Raw genomic sequence first — 22,883 nt, 5'->3', positions numbered from 1 at the left:
TTGCATTTTAACAACATCGTTGTCCTACAAAAATAAAGTGAAAAACAATTCACAGAATTTTAAATAAATAATCTCAAACATCCACATTTAGCGGCTGCAGAGTACAGAACACAGAGTGCACAGGAATCCTTGCTGAAGCAGCCTGTAACTTAACTCAAGTGAGATGGTCTGAGGAATTCCTCTGTGCCTACCCCAAAATAACTCAATCTGTCCAGACTTGTCTCCCTTTGACTCTGCCAAACCCTGCTCCTGGGTTGATGGCAGAAGGGTGCCCAGAGCTGGGTCTGATGGACAATTTGCATGAGGAACAAATGTCCAAGCAGTGTTCACTTGTTAGCACGTACAGTACTGACCACCTTTGGATACAAGGGGAGAGAAGGTTTTCCCTTCTTCGTGCTTCCAACACAGAAAGGAAAACAAATGCCCGTCCTGCTCCCACAGCATCCATACCAAGGACCACTCCAGATGAGTCACTGGTATCGACGGCTGCAGGAGAACTCGGTTCTGCTGTTCATGGCCACAACTACAGCCCTACCCAGCACGAGGCATGGCTGCCTCTACACAAATCCATGGAAAACAGAAGCCACAGACAAACTACACTGCTGCCAGAGCTGGTACAATGCACAAGCCTCTACAAGTGCTTAAGAGTTCAGATGAAATAGAAAACTCAAGTCCTTTTCCACAAGTAGTCAAGTAATTTTGGGCAGGGGCACAGAATACCCGGTTGCTGCTCTATTCCAGTCTGAAGTGACATTTTCTTTTTCCCTATAGTTCCCCAGCTGCTTTATTGGGAGGATCATCTTCTATATTTCCTCTCTAGAAATTAAAAAAAGATACCCTTACATGCAAAGTCTGAAGTCCTATACAAGATCCTGTGTAACCTATGTGCCCAGATGAGACTAGATATTTCACTGCTGGATAAGGACAAATACGTCTAGGAGATTTTGCGCTGGCCAGTTTTAAAGAAGCTTAAGAGACTTAACTTAAAATAACTGTTTATAAATTATAAATAAAATATTATCCCTCCTCCCTCCCCAATAAATAGAAGTACAAATTATATGTACAGCTTGTGCACACAGGCAGAGCTACCTCCTGTGCCTGGAAGTGCTGCTGAAGCTCTTGTGTTCAGCTCTCTGTGTATTTACAGAGCTGCTCAGTTTACAGTCTCCCTGGTTTTGGGAGCACAAAGCCACAACACACTCTAACCCCAGCTATACTGTCCTCCTGTCCTTGGAGTAACAGACATTAAAATTACATTTTCAAGTAGACCAGAGAACTATAGCTATGAAAAGAATCCCAGTGCCTTCGGCCAAGTTTAAGACCTCCCCAGAGTTACATAATAAAAACATCCCTATCCAAATGCAAACAGCCTTGTATTGCAGCCTGAGAGTCAGTTACTGCTAAGCTCAGTATCTCATTTTCACTCCCTTACACAACAAATACATCAGTCACACTTCCTTCAAAAAGAAGTAGAATCCAAGAAAAGTACTATTTTCTTAAATATTTAAAACATTATAAATATTTTTTTAAAAAACTTGTAAAAAATTTTACTTTAAATACTTAAAACATTAAAAACATATTTTTAAAAAGCTGTAAAAAATTTTACTTTCATCTAAATCCAGAAGTGGATTTGTACATAAGAGACAATAAGTTATGATACAAAGTGCCCTCTCTGCAGTGAGGGAGAGGTAGTATCAACAAGAAATGCAATGCATTTTCTGACCTTATATAAAGAAGTGAATCTCAAGTATTTCTTTGTTAATTTTTGAGTGCTCATATGAAATCCACAATCTTTTCTGGCAGTTTTCATTAAGTCAGATTTTTTCTTGTACTTTTAGGTCAATAGCTACTTTCAACTTGCTGAGAAAAAAAGTTGCTTTTGTAGTGTTATGTGACCTATGAAAACTGCCAGACAGAATCACCACCAGCCCCCTTCATCAAGTATTAAAACAAAAAGAAGTTGGAACCTTTATCCACTTTGGAATACATCATTCTGTTACAGAAGATTTTAAACAAGGGATTCACCACTGTCAAGCTGAAACACAGAAAATCCCTTTCGTAAATGGAAGCCTTACTTCAGTAAGGAATTTAAGGCAACCCCCACAATGAAGAGGCTCAAGTTGTTTTTTTAAATACTAAGCCATAAATAGAATAAATAACACAGTTAAATAAATAAATAAATAGTGAGATAGCTGGATTCCTACAGCTCGGCAGAGCGCTCTTTCAGCAGGAGTGTGGGGTTGATATCTTCCATGGCAGTTTTTGAGGTACTAACGTTAATGGTGGCCTCAGTGGGCTCGGGAGGCAGGATGTGGAAGGCGGTGAAGGGACAGCCCTTCACGTTGTTGCAGATGAGCTTCTGCAGGGAGGCCGTGTTGACGATGTCGAAGCCCACCTTGCCCCCGAAGGTGCTGGGCTTCCAGTACTCGGGGGAGCAGATGGCGTTGCCCATCAGGCCCTTCAGGGAGAACGGGGCCCCCATCTCCACCATGGTCTCGCCAAAGATGGCCCCGGGCCGGGGCTTCTCCACCAGCAGGCCTGGGTACAGCTCCATGGCATCAATGTCCCCGTACAGCTCCTCCAGCTCCGCTGCCATCTCTTTTTCTCCTGCAATGATTAAAAACTGTAAGTGGAAAATCCCCATTTTCTATGCAAGACTGTCCTGCTCAAGCCCAGCAATGACACTGCAGGACTCTGTGGGCATGTTAAGGCAATGTCTCTCATTTGCTGGGAAGGATGAGGACTGTTACCTGTAAGCTCTTCGAAGGATCGGAATGGTTTCAACATGAAGCGTTTCCTGTACTCGTTCAAGGACTGGTACCTCATCTGCCTGCTTTGGTCAATGGAGGCCTTTGCTACTTTCTGCACTGCAGCAGGAACATTCTTCCCACCAGCAACCTGTATGTTAAAGAGGAAAATCTGTAAGATCTTCTGATATGAGTCATGAGGAAGTTGTGCCTTTCCAGTGATTAAATTGCTTTATCCCATTCCCTTCTCCCACCCACAGAGGCTCATGCCTCTGTTGGTTCACCATCAACTTGAGGAAGGACCTACCCTGCCAGCACTTTGCTTGGAGAAAGATTTGACCATATGGGAGAGTCCATGCTCCAGCATGATGGAGTTATTGTAGAGGAACTGCTGGAAGGTGTACTCCTGGTCGTGGATCTGGAAGGTGTCGGGCAGCAGCGGGTGCCAGTGGTACAGGGTGTTGAACTCGGCTGCGATGCGGTTCTGGTACTGGAACTTCTGGTTGAACAGCAGCTCAGGGTCAAACTTCAGCTTGAAGTGGTACCCACTCAGGTGCTGCACATAGTCCTCTATAACGATCTTGATTGTCTCTCCTGTTGGGCAAAGGAACAGGAGAGAATGTTGGCACTGTTTCTCCTCAATGGCAAGGAAAACACCATTTCTGAACTGTTCTAAAATATACTACAGTGATGAGAACAACAAATACTTTTCTGTAATCTCTCCTAGAAAGCAATTAATGTATTTTATGTGACTAAGGGGTGGAATAGTACTTCAGATCCCAAGAGTTCCCGGCTGTGGGTAGTGAGGTATTTTCTACAGCCTGCCTTCCCCTCCCAAGACACAATTCCTTGCATCCTCCACAGAACAGCACACACCAGTATTTACACTGTGTTCAGCTATACAATATCTCTAGGACAGAGGGAAGGGATAATGAAGAAAGTTGATGTCTTAAAACAGATCTCAGCTTGAACTACATAATACAATTGTCTTGGTTTCTGGTTTCAGCTGGGGCAAGGTTTTTTCCAGCTTAGAGGACATCACCATTTACATAAGATGAAATATCACTGGGCATGCAATTAAGACTGGAGAACTATGCAGAGTTACATTTTACATAACCTTCTGAACTTTAGCCTTAATCACAGCCTTTCTTTTAAAGCATACCTGAGCTGACCCAACCCTAGGGGGAAAAAAACCAAAACCCCCGATCAAGGAGCCTGAGGTCATCCAGCCTCCCAGGCTTTCTCTGAGAAAGGAACCTGAGCTTCCTATCTTTTCACTGCTTTCAGTTCTGCTTCCCTCAGATGAGGGAACTGACTATCCCTGAGTTTTCTTCAGTTCCATCTTTAGCAGAGCTGGGGCAAGCTGCGCCTCAACACAACCCCAGCGACAGGCCATGAAGTAGCCACTCACACCCCAGTTTAGGGGATAGCTTCCCCCTCACTCCAGCCATGCAGGCTGGAGCTGGAGCTGCACCTGGCAGCAGGGCTCTCACCGATGAGAATGAGCCGGGCGGTCTGGAAGAGCTGCTCGTCGTCCCACTCGGGGTGCTGGTGCTTGAGCACGTCGCAGACGCGGTTGTGCTCGCGCAGCCAGATCGTGGCGTACATCATGAGCCCCGGCACCAGGCCGAACACCTCCTGGCCCACGGAGAAGCGCAGGTGCTCGGGCACATGGGGCGGGTACAGCATCTCTGCCTGCGTGTCCCGCACCGTCGGAGGGTACATTTCTCCATCGATCATCTGTGCCAGGGGGAAACAGCAGGAGCTGTGAGCTACCATACTTTGGTAAAGCTCTGTCCACTCTCTCAGCTCTGATTCACACTTTAGATCACCACACCATTCACACAGCACTAATTTAGGAAATCTATGCCATCCAGTAAGAAGGTAGGAATTCTGAGCTAAGACATACCTGGTATTTTAGCTTTCCATCCTTTCGAAGCCTCAGTTTAAGTTGTCTCTCCAGAGTCTCTCCATAAATGTGGTTCAAGTCAACCTATAAAATAAAAGCATTTGGGACATGAAGCCAATCTGCATTTTTTGCTATTTTAGGATAAGTTCCTGTTCTATGGATACCAATAGGAGTTCACCCCCTAGATGTTTACCTTTCAATTATATTACTGCTACCTTATAAGTATCATGCACTGATATTTAAGATGAAGCCAAATTATTTCCTGGCAACTGGAGCCATCTCTGCATAAGAGGAGGTTGTTACATCAGCAGTATAAAAGGACTCTGTTTAAAGTGTCAGCAATTTTTTATTATGCAGACAGCTTTCTATATATAAACACACAATTTATAGCTTTGGTTTGGACATAAGAGTGACACTTACAGTACTCTTTGTCCAAAGGATGCCAATCTTGTAGGTAAAGATCTTAAATCCAAGTCTGCTTGTGAAGTTCTTTGTAAACTAAGGCTATTGGCAGTGCATAAGCAATACTTAAGTGCTGGATACAGCTCTTTGGAACTGACAGAGTCCAGAGAAGTTTTGGATACTCACTACACCTAACATGCTTTAGATGAAAGCAGATTTTTGGGAACAATAAGAGATCACTGGGCAGGTATTTTAAACAGAACCACTTGTGCAGAGCATGTGGTTCCAACTCGGGAAGAGACGCTGCTGAACACTGGAATTTGGCCTGAGGAGCAGTTATAGGAGGGGTAATCCCATGGACTGTGGCACAGTGTGTGCACAGGTGTTCCCTGGATGCCATTCTGGCCATTCCAGGTGCTCAGCAGCTCCCAAAGAGCACGAGCCGTGTCCCCAGCTGTGACCGTACCCCGTGGCCAAGCGCTCTGGTGAAGGCAGGGCCCCGCTTCTGGTCCGTCTTGAAGAACTGATGGGTGAAGTGCTGGGCAAAGAAGGTGAACATCACGTTTGTGCCTTGTGGGTCAGGAATAAACTTTCTCCTCAGCAAAAACTTCTCCACGATCAGCTTTGAATCTGGGAGCTCTTTCTTCCCTGTGGGAGAAACAGACAGTGAGATACTCAAGACAATTCTTTATGCAATACTGAAGTTTATTCCTAACAAAAAGGCTTAAGATTTTCAGTGGAATATAATGACAGCAGAACACAAACAAGGGGAATTACCTACTCTTCTACGGTCACTTTCTTGATTTTATTTAGACATTTCTAAATTCCCTGCTATTAGCATCTAACTCAACAGCAAGAACCAGAATAATATCTTTTAGATCTTTAAACAATATATCCAAAACATTTATTCCTAAAGTCAACTTCACTGAAAAAAGGCTACAGACAAGCAGGTTCCATAGGAACTACTACTTATTTTTTCCTCTTAGAAAAGACCAAGCAACCATTACATGTCTGGTTTATTCCTCACCTTTAACACCCATTGGTGTTGGGCAGTCAAGTCCTACTGGTGGAAGGCTTCTTGTGTAGTAGGAAAGATTGGAATAAGCTTCCCAGGTTTTGTAATTGTAGTCACTATTGTAAGTTGGTGGGCTGTCAATCAAATGTGATCTTGCTGAAAGACAAATAAATATTTGGTTATTTTTAACTGTACATTTTAGGCTCAAAGAGTAAATGACAAAGCCAGATCTTTTGCATATATTTGGCAGCAGTTGTAAATTCCAAGTATATCAGTTACTGATGTTAAATTTGATTACAGTAACTGAATAACAGGACTGGATCCTGGCTGATCAGCGGGATCACACTGTTAACATAAGCAATGGGGTGCCAAGTTCATGCCAGCAAAATCCTGGATTGTTGCAGAAAGCAGAATCAAGCTGCACTTCAGCATGTTTCATACAAGCCTGCATCATGCAGAAGTCTTATATTTTGATGTTTTAATTTCAGTGCAATTTAGGCTTCTTGGTTTGTCGACAGATCAATTCAGTGCAATACTCTGAAGTAAGCTTTAAGAGGACTGGAAGAGACAATTCACACTTACACGTTAGTACATATCTCATAATAGTGTCCCTTAAGAAGGGAATGTTGTTGATGATATTCCAGACTCCTTCGAAGTGGGTGAGGATGTAGTGGACAGTGTTTGGTGATGGTTTCAATGTTAGCTTCAGCCACGTGAAAAATTCCGCTGCAAACGACAATGGGAAGGTTATTATCAATTAGCTTATGGAAGATAAGCTGCAATGCTGGAATTGAATTATATGTTTCATCTGGGAGAGGGGTGTGGGATACTCACGTGTGGCGCAGTTCTGCCCGTAGAAGCCTGTCCTAGTGCAGTCGCACTCATAGCTATCCGGCCCTGTGGTCATGCAGACACCTCTGTTCTGGCAGGGGTTCGAGCAGCAAGGGTTGGCTGCGGGGGAACCAGAGCTGGGGTTAGCATCTCTGCCATACACTCCCACCTTCCCAGGGCTTTAGACAAACAACGAGAACGCCCTGGAGTTTAGGGCCGATCAGGCATCACAGCGACCATCCATCCATCCATCCATCCATCCATCCATCCATCCATCCATCCATCCATCCATCCATCCATCCACGGCAACCCCTGGCCTACCAGGGAGCAGCTTGAAAAGCGCAGGAATTCACCTCTTGTGTGTTGCCAGCAATAACACCCCTCAGAAGGGGAGATCATCCCTCACAGGCCAGCGGGGACCTGGCACTCACAGACAGCAGAGAAATGCCAAGAGAGCGAGGAGCGGGAGAAGCAGAAAGGCAGAGCGCGCGTTAATCCGGAGCGCGGCGCAGACTCACCAGCGCGGCCGGCGACCAGCAGCGCGGCCAGCAGGGCCAGGGGCAGCAGCGGCATGGCTGGGCTGGGTTTGGCTGGGCTGTGCTGTGCTGGGCTGGCGGTGCTGGCTCGGCAGCTCCAATGTGCCGGCCCCTGCCGCACACCCCGTATTTATGGCAGTGCGGAGCGGAGCCGGCTGAGTCACAGCCGGAAGCATGAACGGAGAGGGAATTTCTCCGCCCGTCCCGCCCACCCCGGGCTGGCCCCTCTCGGGCAGGTGCGAGGGACGGCTGAGGGCACGGCACGGGGCTGCTGGCAGCGCCGGGCTCCGCTGAGTGACGCCTCACTGTTGGTTTAATTCATTTAATTCATTCTGCGGCAGCTCGCAGGGCTGCGGCGCGCACGGGCTGCAGAGCACCGCGCTGCGGAGCGCCCCGCACAGCGGGAAGGAGGGAATGAATGCTGGAGGGAATTCAGTTTTAGTTTAGTTTTAGGGAATTTAGTGTGTCTGATAAGACCAAATCCTGTTATTTGGCGTCTTTGGGACAAATAGTGGCTTTCCCCCCAGCACTTTTCTGTTAAATTCTCCATCACCATCCACCCCTAACACCCCCCCCCCCCCCCCCATGGCTGCATTGTAAACAGATTTCGCTCATTTCTTTGAGAATACTTTATCTTTTGGTCATAGATTATTTACGCTTTGGTACTATTTTTAGTGCCTTAGTGCGTGAGGAGCGACAATGAAAACAGGAGGATGTCATACGGTTGTGCAACCCAGTGTGGAGCTGCACTTTCGCCCTCGATGGATGCCAGCATTAAACACCAAAACCCCATAGTGGCATTTGCTGATGTTTGAACTACAAATCTGTGACTTGACAGAAAGTGGATTCAGGCCGATTTAAAAATAATCTTATTTTTGGCCCCAAAGTGTATTGTAGTCAGTGAGTAACTAGTGTGCATCAGTGGTGGGTTTGTCTGGATGTTTTAAGACTGGTACACAAAAAGTTGCATAATCAAGAGAAGGCAGATAATATTTCTTTATGCATTTGCATGCAGAAACCACAGGCTGGGTCATACTTCAGCAGAGGATGTCTCTGTCAGCCCAGCTGAACCAGGGGCCTGTGGCCACAGCCACGTCTTGCTCAGTCTTATCAAGTGTAAAAAAAGTGATATTTTTTCTTGCATAAGCCAAATCAATTAAATATGGAATGTTGGTTATCCAGTGGATCAGGCTATGGCATGCATAGCACCAAGGGTCTACACACATGTTCAGACATTTCATTTGTCCATCTCATGCTGATTTTGTTCCATCTCACAAAGCTTTCTTGGATGCTGTCACACGATAAGACTTTACTGCAAACAGCAGGCAAGTGAGACCTTGTGTTTAAATAACATGCGTAGGAAAATGTTTCCAGAGTTGTTTCCAGCAACATTAAGGGGAAAACTGAATCGAGACAATTGCCCCTAAAATGATAATACAAAGGTAACTGTGCTATGATGTAAAGGACCCTGGAGATAGAAATAACTGATGATGCTTAAAGTTTTCAATTATTATAATTAATCAATATGTAAACCAAGAAACAGGGCAGAACTCCAGGCTTTGGAGAGGATATTTCCCCTTGAGAAGCAGTACTTCTGGAGCTGGAAAACCAGTCAGCACCCCTCACTTTCCACTCAGTTCTGCAGTCAGTGTGACATGAGCTCTCTCAAGTCTGATTTTGGCTGGGAAAGGTCACTTGTGTCACTGTCAGCTGCAGTAGAATTGAAGAGGTCCTTCAGCTTTTCAAAATAATGAAAAGTCAGGGAGATACAATAGTGCTGCTTCCCAGAAGGCTGCCCTTCCGCACTTGTTTCTTTGGGATTGTCTCGGGTAAAGAACTGGTTATATGTTGGAAAGGGAATTTTTCTCAGAAATGAAAGTTTGCTGTGGCAGGATTCACCACCAGGTGGAGATTTTATGCATCAACAAAGTGCTCTTTTCGTTTTTAGCACATAAACAATCTTTGCTAAGAATTAATGTTATTTTTCTTTCTGTTACTTGAAGTACCTTTTGGCCCAGGTCAGAGCAGCCTGTGGAACAGAGAACCTTCGTCAACCTCAGCCTTTTTGCATTTGCTGACATTTCTGCAGGAGGCAATTCCCTGAAGCTATTCCTGTTTCTATTTTAGGTTTAACTGCATAAATTCACACTTTTCCAAGGCAAGGGTTCAGGACAGAGGATGCAGTGACCTGTAAGGATTGACATGCTTCAGTAATGCCAACAAAAGAAAGGGAGATGGAGTGGCAGCAGGGAAAACATTGTCTCTTGGCACTGGAGCTGTTCCATTTTGCAGTGGGTCAGCTGAACTCAACTGAATTAGCGCTGAATTTAACCTTGAGCCTTTTTATTCTGTTTGAAATATTTTCCCTCCCTTTGTGACTGTGGCAATCTCATGTTTTATAGCACAGTAGTTTCCTGGGATGTGAATCAGTTTCATTGGCCCTGTGCTTTTTTGCTGCTCTTTCATGGCAGAAGGAGCTCAATCTGAAGTTTGCTGTCAGCTTGGATATGCTGCTCCCAATGCAAGCACACTCCGAGGCTGATCAGACACGGATAGGACAGCAATCCTGATGTTCCAACAATGTTCTTGAGAACCGAAGGACCTCCAGGGGAAGTTGGTGTCTTTAAGCTCCTGTTCTGTGTCTTTTGCAGTATTAGAACTCTCTTAACAGAAGGGTTTCATTATGAAATTCCTTTGTGCTTTCATGGGATCACCCTGGCTAGACAGCTAGGCTCTACTTTCCTGTGTCTTCCTGCTGTGTCCTCATGGAGCCCTCTGATCATTGGCACCTGGGTTGTGCTGGAAAACAAAAGTACTCTTTACCTGGTTTGGAGACAAGGGAGGTTTGCTTCTTTTCCTCAGGAAAATTTCAGTAAAAAGGTGCCTTGTTTATGGGGTTTCCAGGCTACCACAATTTTGGAATTGTTTGGAACACAATTCCAGGCAAAACTACGTATGAAAATAGAGGGTGTGAGAGCTGGGAGCTGGACTGCCTTGCCCTCAGGAGAAATCCCAAGGACAGAGATTGGCAAGGAATGCTTGTGCATGGGCTGAGGCTGCTGGCACACACCTGTTGCACGGGGACCAGGAGGGTGAGCTGGGAGCTCACCTCAGGGGGACATCAGTCATTGTTTAGGGAAATGGAGCATACCTTGTTATCCAAATCAGCTTCAGTTGGGGTTGTTTTTATTCCTAGAATTATATTTTTTTTAAATGTGTAGAAAAAAAAGTGGGTGGCATAAAAATCTACATCTGACTTAGGCAAGACATGAGCAAGTTTGAGTCTCTTTTTTTTTTTCCTTTTTAAGAGCAGCTTTCCTTTGGACTTCAGCCGCTGGAAAACAACAAAAATCCACAGCTTGTGTTTTATTTGCAAGCCAGTAAGAGTTTTGAGGAATGCTTTCCAATATGATAGATTTTATTTTACCATTAACATCTGCATAGAGTAAACCCTGCTCAACAAACCCTTTCCAAGCCTCTGTTTTTAATAACATCTCTGAATTCTTGTTTTAATTCCCAGGCATTCTTGACAGACTCAGTTACAAGTCAAAGGCTGTAATGAAACAGGTGAGAAGAGTGACTTTACATCAGATTTACCTGCAGAGATGAGATGTGAAATGAGATACCTGTGCAGTCATGTGTGGTGCCCACGTTTCTCCCAGGTCTGTTTGCTTTGCAAATTCTTTGCCAGGTACCTGTACGATATCATGACTACAGGGCATCTGCACACACTGTTTGGGACATGATACACATCAGTTTGAGAGGAAAAGAACACAAGAATTGCTCCCTTTTGCTCAGCTTAAATGCAGATCTCCACCTGATCCAAAGCAAGGTTGAGCTCTTTCCTTGGGAGGTGCCCAGACACTGAATCCCCATGATTTTAAATGAAAGGGAATGAATGAAGCCCCTGCAGAAATGGCTTTCAGAGCTGTGTTTTGTTTGTTCAGATGAAGTGTATTTGATGTTCCTTTCCTCATTGGCACTCTTGGTAGTCACAACTTCAGTCTTGCCTGACTAGTTCCTGACAAATAAGCCATAAATGACTTAAACTCAGCTTGAAGCTCTCTAGGACAACCTTTTTCCAAGGAGTGTAGATGAATGGAGGATGAAGCACAACATTTTTATTCTATATGGTAGTTTGAGGCAGAGGCTGACTGAAAATTTCATCCCGGCTACAATCTGTCCAATTTTTAATTTTTTTTTAGGTCATAAGACTTTAAATTCCTTTTTATGATGAATTTAAAGGGGGAGGCCATAAACATGAACTATTGGATAAACATAAGATTTTTGGCAGCCACACTCTGGATTAGACTTGTATGTTTTTCTAAACTTTTTTAAAAATTTCAAATAATTTTTCAGAGACTTTGTTTGGATGCACTCATCTATGGGTTTCTTTTTTTTCCTATATAAGCTGTACCTATTAAAATGGAAAATATTTTTCGTCATTTCTTGACCGAAAAAAAGAATGCTTTCTTTATTGGCAATCGTTATTGGTAATTGTTACCAAAGTTAAGCCATGAACTTCCCATTATCCTGTTGGTTTTTTCTTTTTTTGCAGAGCCCATTTTCCCCACGCAGCCTCCATGTGTTTCTGATGTGGACATTTGATCACAGGCAGATCTGAAATACGTCATGAGATTTTGTAACTGCCTTACATAAAGAAACGTCAGCTGACATTTTATCTGCTTTTGGTCACCAGCTGCAACTCACATTAAGGTAATTGCTTCTGCTGTTCCATTTTTTAGTAAGCATTGTATATTGAAAGGCTATCTTTCTGTGGGAAACCTGCACAGAAAACCCGCCTTAGAGAGATTTCCAAACACTTCCCTCCTCAATGCAGATGCTTGAATTTTCTTTTAGCAACCTCCTGCTTAATGTTAGTGAAATCTGTCATCCTGCCTCATGCTCTTTTGTTGTGCAAATACAATCATGTGGAATTTTCCTTTGCTTCAAGCACATGGACATTAAACTGGATAAGGGAAATGGAGATAGGTTTTGCTGAGTGGTAAATTATTTCAGTGTACTGCTTTCTTATATAAAACATGCCTTTGGGTATTGAAATCTGTTTAGCTTTATTCATTAAGATTTTTTTTTTCTACAAGAGCATTTACCAGACCAGTTTACAACAGTGCAAAACCTGCTGTTCTACCAAGTAAGCTCTGCTCTGCAGGCTTTTGTAAGTTTGTCTGTGAATTCGAGGGTTTATGGAATCTCAAAATCACAGAATGGTTTGGGTTGAAAGGGACCTTAAAGACCATCCAGTGTCACCCTGTGCCATGGATAGGGATATCTTCCACTGTCCCAGGTTGCTCCAAGCCCTTTCCAGCCTGGCCTGGGTCACTGTCAGGGATCCAGGGGCAGCCACAGCTTCTCTGGGCACCCTGTGCCAGGGCCTCAGCACCCTCACAGGGAACAGTTCCTTCCCAATATCCCATCTACCCCATCTTGCTGTCTGGCAGTGGGAAGCCATTCCCTGTGTCCTGTCCCTCCATCCCTTGTCCCAGGTCCCCCTCCAGCTCTCCTGGAGCCCCTTTAGGCACTGGAAGGGGCTCCAAGGTCTCCCCAGAACAATGCCATCCAGTGCTTTGAGAAGGGGGACTCTGCAGCTCCTTGTTGTGACCCTTCCCTCGGCGCCCACAGGGAAGGTGCCACCAAGGTACTCCATGGCCCAAAGGGGATTCAGATATTGATACTGAAACACTGAGTTCCTTAAAACTGACTCTGGCTCTTCCCAGCTGGAGGCTGGAGGAGTCATCTGGTGTCAGCCAGAGAAGAATGTTCCATGACACAGCTCCCGTGGCGGCCCTTGGATGGACAGTGCCCGCACAAATTATGGCTTTGGCTTGCACCAGGGTGGGGAGGCTCCTGGAGCAGGCTCTGCCCACTGCAGCATACCCAAACTCCCAGGGCTCCTCTCTACTCATCTTCACTAACAGAATTAAATCAGGACTGTTTTCCAATGGCTTGTCAGTTTGCCACACTTCCGGCATACCCTTACAATTAAAAAAAAAATAGGAAGAAATTAAGAAGTAAAAGGGATGAAATTATTTTGAATGAGCTGGTTACTAGTGAGGGAAAAGGACTCAGCCATCAGATTAAAACTATGCCCCGTGATCCTTTTCCATAACTGCCCTCCAGAAGCTCAAATTATTTGTACTTACCAGTGGGAATTGAAAGCACCTGAAGAAATACTGTGAATTAAACTACTCAGGTCAGAACAAGATCAAGACAATGTACATCTCAGGAGATACAAACTGGAGAAATTCCTGCTTTATTCAAAATTAAATTAGATTACTGGGAAGGAGACATCACATCATATTTTGTCTTGCCAAGACATATGACTCTAAGCAAAAGCAAATCATCTGGAAGTTCTTCAAATACTTTTCTACTTTTTGAGATGGCCAATTATTCAATGGCATAAAAACCTGGCCAGCTCACTGGGCTTAAAATCCAGCTTCCAAGGAAAACTGTGCCCTGGGGATGCTCATCAGGAGATAAAGTCTTGCTGGCTTTGACTCCTCTCCCTAGAATATGCAGTTAGGGAAAATGTATAATGATCAAAATTACAGAAATAGAAAATAATTAGGGATCTATAAGCCCTGCAGTGGTTGTTAGAGGTCAGACTCACAGCCTGTGTTTTTCCTTATATCTGTAAGGAAAAACATCTCATATCTCTTTTTGCTGCTGGAGCTGTGTCAGTCATCCTTCTTCAGGAATGCAATCCATTTATCGTTGCTATCTGGATATCTTGGGGAACCTGAAGCCAGCCAGGTGCTACGTGTGCCTGCAGAAACAGCCCTTATTCAAAGAGCAGAACTGGCCATCACAGGATCCTTAAAGCTGGAAAAGACCTTGGAGACCATCAACTCCAACCATGATTTGCAAGGGGATGTGTTCTCACACAAGAGTGTTTATTCCTGGAGATGAAGTGTCCAGGTTAGGGACTAACTCATGGCTAGATGAATTACTGTTTTTACAAGTAAAGTGTATGAATTTATGGTTGTTATTATTGTCCTTCACACAACTCATCCTATAGCATGAATTTTGATGGTGTTTCTTTGTGGAGCAGTTGTAAATTTGGTTTAATATTGATGAGTCTCTCTTCTACTATTTTTCTATTCTATTCTACTATTTTATCCAGAGGCAGTCCTGAGTATACTTTGGGATTTATTTCTCATCCTGACCTCCGGTGCAGAAGAGATAAGTCATAAAAGCCCAACAGAAAAGATCAGCTTGTCTGGTTCTGTGGTTTCTCTGGAAACTCTGTGCTGGTTGCCTCTCTGTTCATTAAGTAAATGAGGGCTTTGCAGCGTTCTGGCCATGTGTTATTTTGGGGTTTCGTTTCAGGTGGCATTCTTCCAGGGATTGTTGTGGAGAGAGTTGCCAGCAACCTAGGGCCAGTGGGCTGGAGGCCAGGTTTAGGTGGAAATAGCAGGGTTTATATCACCAGCACAGAGCTCTGTCTGGGCAGCTAATTTTGGGCTGGTGCTTCTTTGAGGCATCGGCCGTTCCTGCGTGTGTCTGGCTCCAGCCATCACAAAGGCTGCCACAGCCTTGGCCAGGCCAGCAGGGGTGCCCAGGCCAGCAGCCAGTGGCAGGGCCGGTGGGAATCACAATTTCCTGCTGTTCCAGGAAGCTTTTCTGTGCCTGCAGCTCTGTGAGGGGTCCAGCTCCTCCTGGGGAAAGAACACCTGACTCTGTGCAATGCCTGTGTTTCGTCTTGATTCGATTTCCGTGGGAAGGGCCTGAGCTGCCCTGCAAACCACTCCCCGTGGCTCCTCTCACCACAAACACACTCCTCCACCCTCTCTCCTGGACTCCATGAACTGGGATCATCTGGGGTCGGGCCTGTGTGGGGTGGCTGGGAATAGAAGTGTGGATGTGGCAAGAGAGACCTTGTGAACTTCCACTGGCTGAACTCCTGTGAAAGGCTGGAGTACTTGCCCAGATCAATGAAATATGGGTTGCTCCACACACTTCAGAATAATTCTGAAGTGTTGCAACTTAGTTCCTGGGGATTTTAAATGTTTACAGACTTTCCAGAGGGTAGGAAAGAGGGAAATATTTACGTGTAGATAATTTCTGTTATACTTGAGCAATAAAAATGCTGGGCCCCTTGCCCAAGGCTCCTTGCTCCCTGCTCTGCAGCACTAATGAATGTAAATTAATAAAGGCAGGCCTGTGAGCAATGCTGAGTGGAGAAAAAGCCCCCAACAAATGCAAAGCACCGCAGGAATCACCAGATAACCACCTTACATCCTTTTCTGTGTGCTGCACCCACTGGGCGTGCAATATTTTCATATCAGGTGATTTGTTAGCTGCTCCAAAACAAGTCTCTGCAGCCCCGTGGAGATTTACATTGCAATGATTTGGATGCTCTATTTATCCTTGGGCTGGAATATTTTAGTGATTGCCAATTACCTAGAAGTCCTCTTTAGCACAAGGCACTTCAAGATCAGTGTGAAATAAAGAACTTAGGCACAGCATCAGGATCTGGACAGTTAAAATGTTCATGGTGGGCAGGAGTGAGACAAGCCTGTCTGCAGAACTCCTCAGATCCAGTGGTTTCATACACTGCTGGATAACACTTACCTAGCTAACTTGGAACCACTTCCTATGCAAAAAACCATATACGACTTCAGGCTTGCAGCCATCAAAAATGGTGTTGATTGAGATAACGTGCTTCATTCCATACCCTAAGGCTTTTGGATTTCATACAGTTGAACATTTCAAAACATCTCCTTCCCAGGTGTTCTGGTTCTAACTTAATTAGGAGGGTGATTTTAATTTTACTCTTTCTCAGCTGTTCCATTTGCTCTGATACTTAACCAAAATATTCATAAAATCTTCACCTCCTCTGCATTAAAAATTGGCTTTTCCACCTGATACAGCTCTATCCTTGGGGTGAATCTTTTTCTCTCACTTTGAATTTCACATTTGATATAGCCATTTCTTCTTTTTAAATTACCAGTATGTGGAATCAGTCCTGATTTTGGGATGGAGTGCCCATCCCTGAGCTATAATGCCTGTTGTGCCTGGGATCAGGCATTCATGAGCAGGAGCACTGTTAGAGAACATGTCTTTAATATAGTCACCCCAGGCATATATATTTATATATGGATATGATGGATATTCCATATCCATTTCTAGGTGTGGAATAGTGTATTTGAAGCTTGTGGCAAACAATGTATTCCATGTTTGCAGAATTTTTGTTTAAAACACAATGTTTTTTCCTGAGGATATGCAAAGTGCTTTGTTTTGACAAGAGCTGAAATTATTAGGGGACTCACCCCTCTGCCCTTCCCATGCACCTGGGGTGGGTTAGAAGTGTGGCTTCCTAGAGAGGTTTTAGAATCACAGAATCATTCAGGTTGGAAAATACCTCCAGGATCATCCAGTCCAACCTGTGACTGATCACCAGAGCACTCAGCTCAATGAGCCTTTATCAGGCAGACCACAGCCCTGAGTGCCACATCCAGTCATTCCTTGAACACTTCCAGGAATGGGGACTGGGCAGCTCCTTCCAATGCCTGCCCACACACAATTTTGAGTTAGTAAACTTGCTGGGTATTGTGGCTAGGGAGAGATGCAGATAAAAACCTCTGGGGGAAAAAAAAAAAACACACGGAAAAAAACTTTATTTTGCTACCCTCAAAGCTAAAAGGTAATAATTAACATGAAGGTAACCAATGCTAACAGAAAAAAATAGTTTGTTTAGTTACTGAATAAAGTGTCATTAGGCAAATGAGATGACAAATTTGAATTGACGTGCATCCTAAAATAATCCATACAAATTTTGCAGGAGTGATAGCCACTGCTGTCGTTCTCTGAGGTCACACCTCCTCCTTTTATCCACATGACGTAACGTGGGCTGGGAGCCGTGTGAGCCTTGTTTGCCTTCCTGTTACAGGAGCTGTTCTGCTCCCTGACTTCGTCATAAACCTCTGAAACCTCCTGAAAAGTTTTTGGGGGATTTTGAGGAGCTGCAAGCTCTGGAGCGCCAGGCTATCCCTGTGTCACTAAGACTGTGTGTTCAGTTCAGAGACTGGTTTTAAGGAATAATGGCCATGGCTAGGTGATCATTTTTGGCTTCATGTTGTTCTTTTGTTTGACCAGAGAATAAAGGTGAAAATGTAGCAAGACCAAAAATAATCATCTGTCTTTAGTTTCTCACTCCCATTGACCTCCCACTTTGTTATCAAAAAGGAAAAATGTTGGTTTTCAAAATAATTGCCAACTGAAAATGCCTGGCAAGTTGCTCTCAGCTGGGTGTGGACACTCATGTGATTCAGTCCATTTTCAGAACCCCAGAATACCAGAATGTTTTAGCCTGGGAAAGGCCTTAAAGCCCATCCAGTTCCAGCCCCTGGCCCTTCCACTATCCCAGGCTGCTCCAAGCCCTGTTCAGCCTGGCCCTGGACACCTCCACAGATGGGGAGTACAAAACCTTTTCCTGATGATGGCGAGAGTGTGCAAGCCATGGATAGTGATGTGCATTATGTGCCCTGTTCCGTCTCCTCTCCCTGACTCTCACCTCAGCATTCTCCTGGCCAGGCTTCCAGTATTTTTGTTTTATGAACTTTACTAGATAAATATGTGTAAGGCATAATAAAATTCATTTAAACAGAAAATAGTACTAAACAGATCAACATTTTGAAGACACAAAATTTATCCACATATCTGATGAAATAGTGTCTCTTTTTGGGCTGTCTCCTTACAACTTCAAAAATAGGAAAGGTGAAGCCAAAACAATGTTGGGCTTACAAAGGATTTTGATTTAATCCTGTCTGGTGAATATCTATATTCCAAGTGGCACAACCTTGTGCCCATCCTTTAAGGCACAGAATTATGATGAGGAAATGTGGACTCTGATGCAGTCACCTCTAAAGAGCCATGCTGAGGAGGGGTCTGCAAATGAATGATTTTTTACCTGTGGAAATATTGTACTCAAAGCCAGTCTATTTCCAGCTGAAGTTTTAGGATTGTGATCCCATTCATTGATCCCTAACCATCCACCAAATGTTTTAGGATCCTGATCCCATTTATTGATCCCTAACCATCCATCCAGCAGGTTTTAGCTATATCTTATACCTCCTTTAGCAAAAACCACCACACAGTGGCATTTGTGTCTTAGGTTTCTTTCTGTCACTACTCAGAAGATCAAATTTCCCAGTCTTTCCAGCAAGCAGAGACACAGGATTGGCTGAGCAGAATCACAACTGTGAGTTGTCAAGATAAATCAGCAGATAAATCATCTGAGAAGAGCAGAGAATTAGAGCTGATGGTTTAGTCAAGTTGGAGTTTTTTTTTTTCACAGAGGGAAGACTTGGGCAGGTCCTGTGAAAATACCCAAGAATTACAGCTTTTGGTTAGCAAGGTGAAATTAAATCTGGAATCAACAATGATGCAGGGACATTTTTGCTGCATAGAGGAGCATCTGGCTCTGGAGTCCTGCCACAGGGTGCCCAGAGAAGCTGTGGCTGCCCCTGGATCCCTTGCAGTGTCCAAGGCCAGGCTGGATGGGGCTTGGAGTGACATGGGATAGTGGGAGGTGTCCCTGCCCATAGCAGAGGGCGGAACTGGATGGGCTTTGGGGACCCTTTCAACTCAAACCATTCTAGGATTCTGTGAATTTGTTAAACCTGAGCATGTCCAGTTGTATAGAGGAAACCTCAGTAGGCTGGTATTTCTGCTTTAGTTTCTTTTGCCTTTCTTGGTTGGCAGTAATGGATATTACCTCAGTGTGATGCAGGTTGTGTTTGCCTTGCTTTTTGTGCCTGTTTGTGGCTCATACCATCCTGGACTGATACATTTGTATAGATACAGAATGTGTGGAGGTATGCTTGCATACATGACACATCCAACCATATAAACCTTTATTCAAAGGGTTTTCTGAGAGCCCACTGTGAACAATTTATTTGAAGCTCTAGACTTAATTCCAATCAAGTTAGAAATGTATAGCATGTGCATTTAGAGATAAAATGTATATAAAATTTTAGATACAATGTAGATAAAATCTTACTTAACCAATATAAGAACTTGCAGACTCGCAGTCTTGATTTAAATGTAGATTATGTCAAGTGGATGGCATGGCTGCAGAGGCTTTGTGTGGTGCTAAGTTCAGAATTTCACCATGCTCTGTGCACCCTGTTTGCACCAGGGGCCTGTTGCACTCAAAGAAGGTAAAAATAATAATGACAGATGGAATTCTTGGTCTTCCTTCTCACCCTTTGCTCCTGCATTCCCATCCAATCACTTGAGGTTGTGGATGGGGAAAAGACAGGGATATTTCTCTAATATGGGAAGGGAGTTGTGTACTATTTGTGTGCCAGGCACAATCCTTGGGATTGCATAACTGCAGGAAAAACACGGAGCTGTTCTGGCACTGTCAGAGTTGGCATGGAGGACGAGCAGAGTCCTTTGCTAGAACAAACAGTTCCCAAGTCAGCCTCAGTGCAGGGATCTCCTCCTTGGGATCCTTTCAGTTTTGTGGAGATTTTTTAAACTGTGCTGAGTTGAAACTGGAAATCATTTCTGTGAGGGAAGGAATAGTTAGTTTTTTCTACCTAATCTTTCCTTGCTAATGGCCCTCTGTGTCTGCTGGACTACTTGGGATTTTCTGAGCATTATTAACCTGGATTTATGAACCTGAGCTCAAGCAAGAACTGCAAGCACTGGGACCTTCAAGAATGTTAGAATTGCTGCTCACTTTTTAGAAACAATAAAGCATCTGGATGTTTTACACTGAAGGATAAAAATTTCAAAAAGAACAGGTCTGGATCCAAGATAACATTTTTAGGACTTCCAAAGTGAATCAAACTTTCAAAACTTCGAGAGTTTTGTTCAATTTGGGATAAAAATGACTCTTTATACCCAGGAATAGCAATGTGCCCTTTCAAAATTCCAACATCCGTTCCTAGGAGAGTTTTACAAAACTAATGGCTGAAGGGATGGCAGCTTAGTAACAGACTTTGAGTGAAAGCATTGTCAAAAGGGGAAAAAATGAAATTCTGCCATCTCAAGTGCAAAACTCCTTGAAATTTCCAGCAGGCTGATAATGGGTTGATTAGCAGTAAATCAAAGATGCTCAAAAACTATGGTTTCCTTACAGAACTAACTTCCCAGTTATTAGGAAGTTAACCTAGTATGATATTGAGGCTGGTCCCATCCTGTACCAGAGTGGGATGTAATGTTTTTTAGTGCAATTCCACCTAGATCCTGTCATTCCCTTCTGAGTACAGAAGAGCTGGAAGAAGTTCAGACCCAGAAATAAACCAGGTAAGTGCCTGGAAGTCTGGAGTTACGAGAGTAATAAAGTAGGTAAATATACAGCACAACTTGGCTCCATGACAGTTCACCTTCTATGGACACACTGTTGGGGTAAGTCCATAGAAGAGTTTCAGGTGTCTTTAAAAATAGTAGATGAAGTAATGGAGGAAATATTCATTTGGATACAGGGGACAGAATACTTAGAAATCCTTAGATCTTGCAGATCATCCCATTCTCTCTCTGAGAAGTGATAGAAACATTGGAGGGTGCTGAGCAGCACATGAAGAATGGGGAGGGGGTAGTAAGAAGCAAAGCAGCCACAAACTGCTTTGTGAGAGGCAGGAGAGATGGTAAAAACTCCTGTTCTGTTCTCTCCTTTTCCCAGGCATGCTGGGCCAGTCCCCCCAGTGCTGTGCTGGGAGTGGCTGCTGGAGGACAGCATCCCCCTGAGGAGCTGGGGCTGTTCCTTGTGCCAGAGCCTCTCCAAGCACAGCTGCTCTCAGGGTTTTAGCTCAGCGCCTGAGAATCCCTGTCTGGAACGCACATTCCATCCCAATGACAATGGGATTGTAGGTAGCAGGACACACTTTAATTGCCTTTTCTTGCATGGTTGGTAGCAGAGAGTTTTGATATGAGAGCTTGAGTTCAGGGCTGGTCTAGGAGCAGAGGGGGATGTGTCCATCCAGAGAAGTCACAGCAAGGAATTCCCATTGCCTGTAGTGGCTCCCACTAACTGGGGAGTCATGCCCTGACAGGAGCCAGCCTGGGAGAGCTGGGGGTGTTCACCTGAAGAAGGCTCTGGGGAGACCTCAGAGCTCTTCCAGCCCCAAAAGGGGCTCCAGGAGAGCTGGAGAGGAACTTGGGACAAGGGATGGAGGGACAGGACGAGAGGCTTCCCAGTGCTAGAGGGCAGAGTAAGATGGGATACTTGGGAGAAATCCTTCCCTGTGAGGGTGGGCAGGCCCTGGCACAGGGTACCCACAAAGCTGTAGCTGCTCCTGGATCCCTGGCAGTGTCCAAGGCCAGGCTGGATGGGGTTTGGAGCAACCTGGGACAGTGGAAGGTGTCTGTACCCATAGGAGGGTGTGGAACAGGATGAACTTTTAGGTATCTTCCAACCCTAACCATTCCCTGATTCTATATATTCCATAACTGATAACATTCTATGTCTATACTGATGGCTGTTGGTGATTTTGTTTCTTTTCACTTTGGGAATTTTTTGCTGTAAGTTGCTCGGAAACGCTAACAAGTGGGTACTTAAGAGAAACAAAAGTGGTGGCCAAGTTGAGGGGAGGAGGGCATCTGGTTGCATTTCTCTTATGTGGGAGTTTCTTTCTAGAGATTTGGGCTGGTAAAACACAGGGCTGGGCCAGCTGCTCTCTCTCTGTCTTTTGGAGGAGCACGGTTGGAGCTGTGCTGAGAACCACGCTGGAGAGGTGGAGTATGGGTGGAAAAGGCTTCTGGCATCAGGACTTTTTTGGTGACCTTTACCTCTCAGTAGTGTTATAATAAATCCTGATGAAACACATAGGAAATTGGATGTTTGTAGCAAGCAATGGCCTGGAAGGACAGCCTGCAGCCTTAGGCAAAGCTGAAAACAAAAGACGTAACAAATTAATCATTAAGCACAGTAATGGTTTGTTTCCAACACTTTATTGTAAGAAATGTAGGTTTTTATTGTCAGGTACTCATGCTTTAGGATTTTCTCCTGGTTAGGCTTAGGATGGTTTTTACGTAGAGAATGCAGAAAGGATTTGGGCTTGGAAAAATGAATGTGTTAATGAGAATTATTTCCCCTGATGGAAATGATCCCATAGAATTCAGAACAAATAGAGAAAATGGCCATTTGTGACCCATTTCAGACCAGTCTTTAAGCATACAATTAAAATTAAGCATATGTTTATATTTCTTTGACGTCAGTGGGACTTCAACAGGGCTTAAGTGATGTCCTGACTAGAGAAGCTTCCATCGCCTCATTGTTCTGTTGATTTAAACCTGGACTGAAACAGATGTCTTTAAAGCTTCCATGCATTTTTATGTGATGTTCAATCCCACTGGCAAATGTATTCACAATAGAATAAAAATGTAGTGCCAAGTTGTATTCAGAACTAGACCTGGCTGCAGGATTGATGGCAAGGTTTTATACAGCTTTGCCACCATTTGTCTCCACAGGA

General features: G+C 44.3%; 1 protein-coding gene across 2 annotated transcripts; it reads right to left on the bottom strand.

The window, feature by feature from the left end:
• Positions 1–48: 48 nt before the first annotated feature.
• Positions 49–7,562, bottom strand: PTGS2 (prostaglandin-endoperoxide synthase 2). 2 transcript variants are annotated; one of them, XM_064719614.1, is made up of 11 exons: positions 7,423–7,562; positions 6,908–7,024; positions 6,656–6,799; positions 6,086–6,229; positions 5,525–5,706; positions 4,657–4,740; positions 4,241–4,487; positions 3,055–3,341; positions 2,751–2,898; positions 2,396–2,607; positions 49–816 (listed from the first exon to the last, which is right to left on the bottom strand). In XM_064719614.1, the coding sequence occupies exons 1-11, from the start codon at positions 7,475–7,477 to the stop codon at positions 766–768; spliced, it is 1,671 nt and encodes a 556-aa protein (XP_064575684.1). In that variant the 5' UTR covers positions 7,478–7,562; the 3' UTR covers positions 49–765. The 2 variants fall into 2 exon arrangements, with proteins under 2 accessions (XP_064575684.1, XP_064575683.1); XM_064719613.1 differs by lacking the exon at positions 49–816 and having other exon boundaries at positions 1,666–2,607.
• Between the last annotated feature and the right edge of the window lie 15,321 nt (positions 7,563–22,883).

Source organism: Zonotrichia leucophrys, chromosome 8, assembly GCF_028769735.1.
Source record: "Zonotrichia leucophrys gambelii isolate GWCS_2022_RI chromosome 8, RI_Zleu_2.0, whole genome shotgun sequence".
Taxonomy (NCBI): Eukaryota; Metazoa; Chordata; class Aves; order Passeriformes; family Passerellidae; genus Zonotrichia; species Zonotrichia leucophrys.
This window is presented reverse-complemented; position numbering and strand designations above follow the sequence as displayed.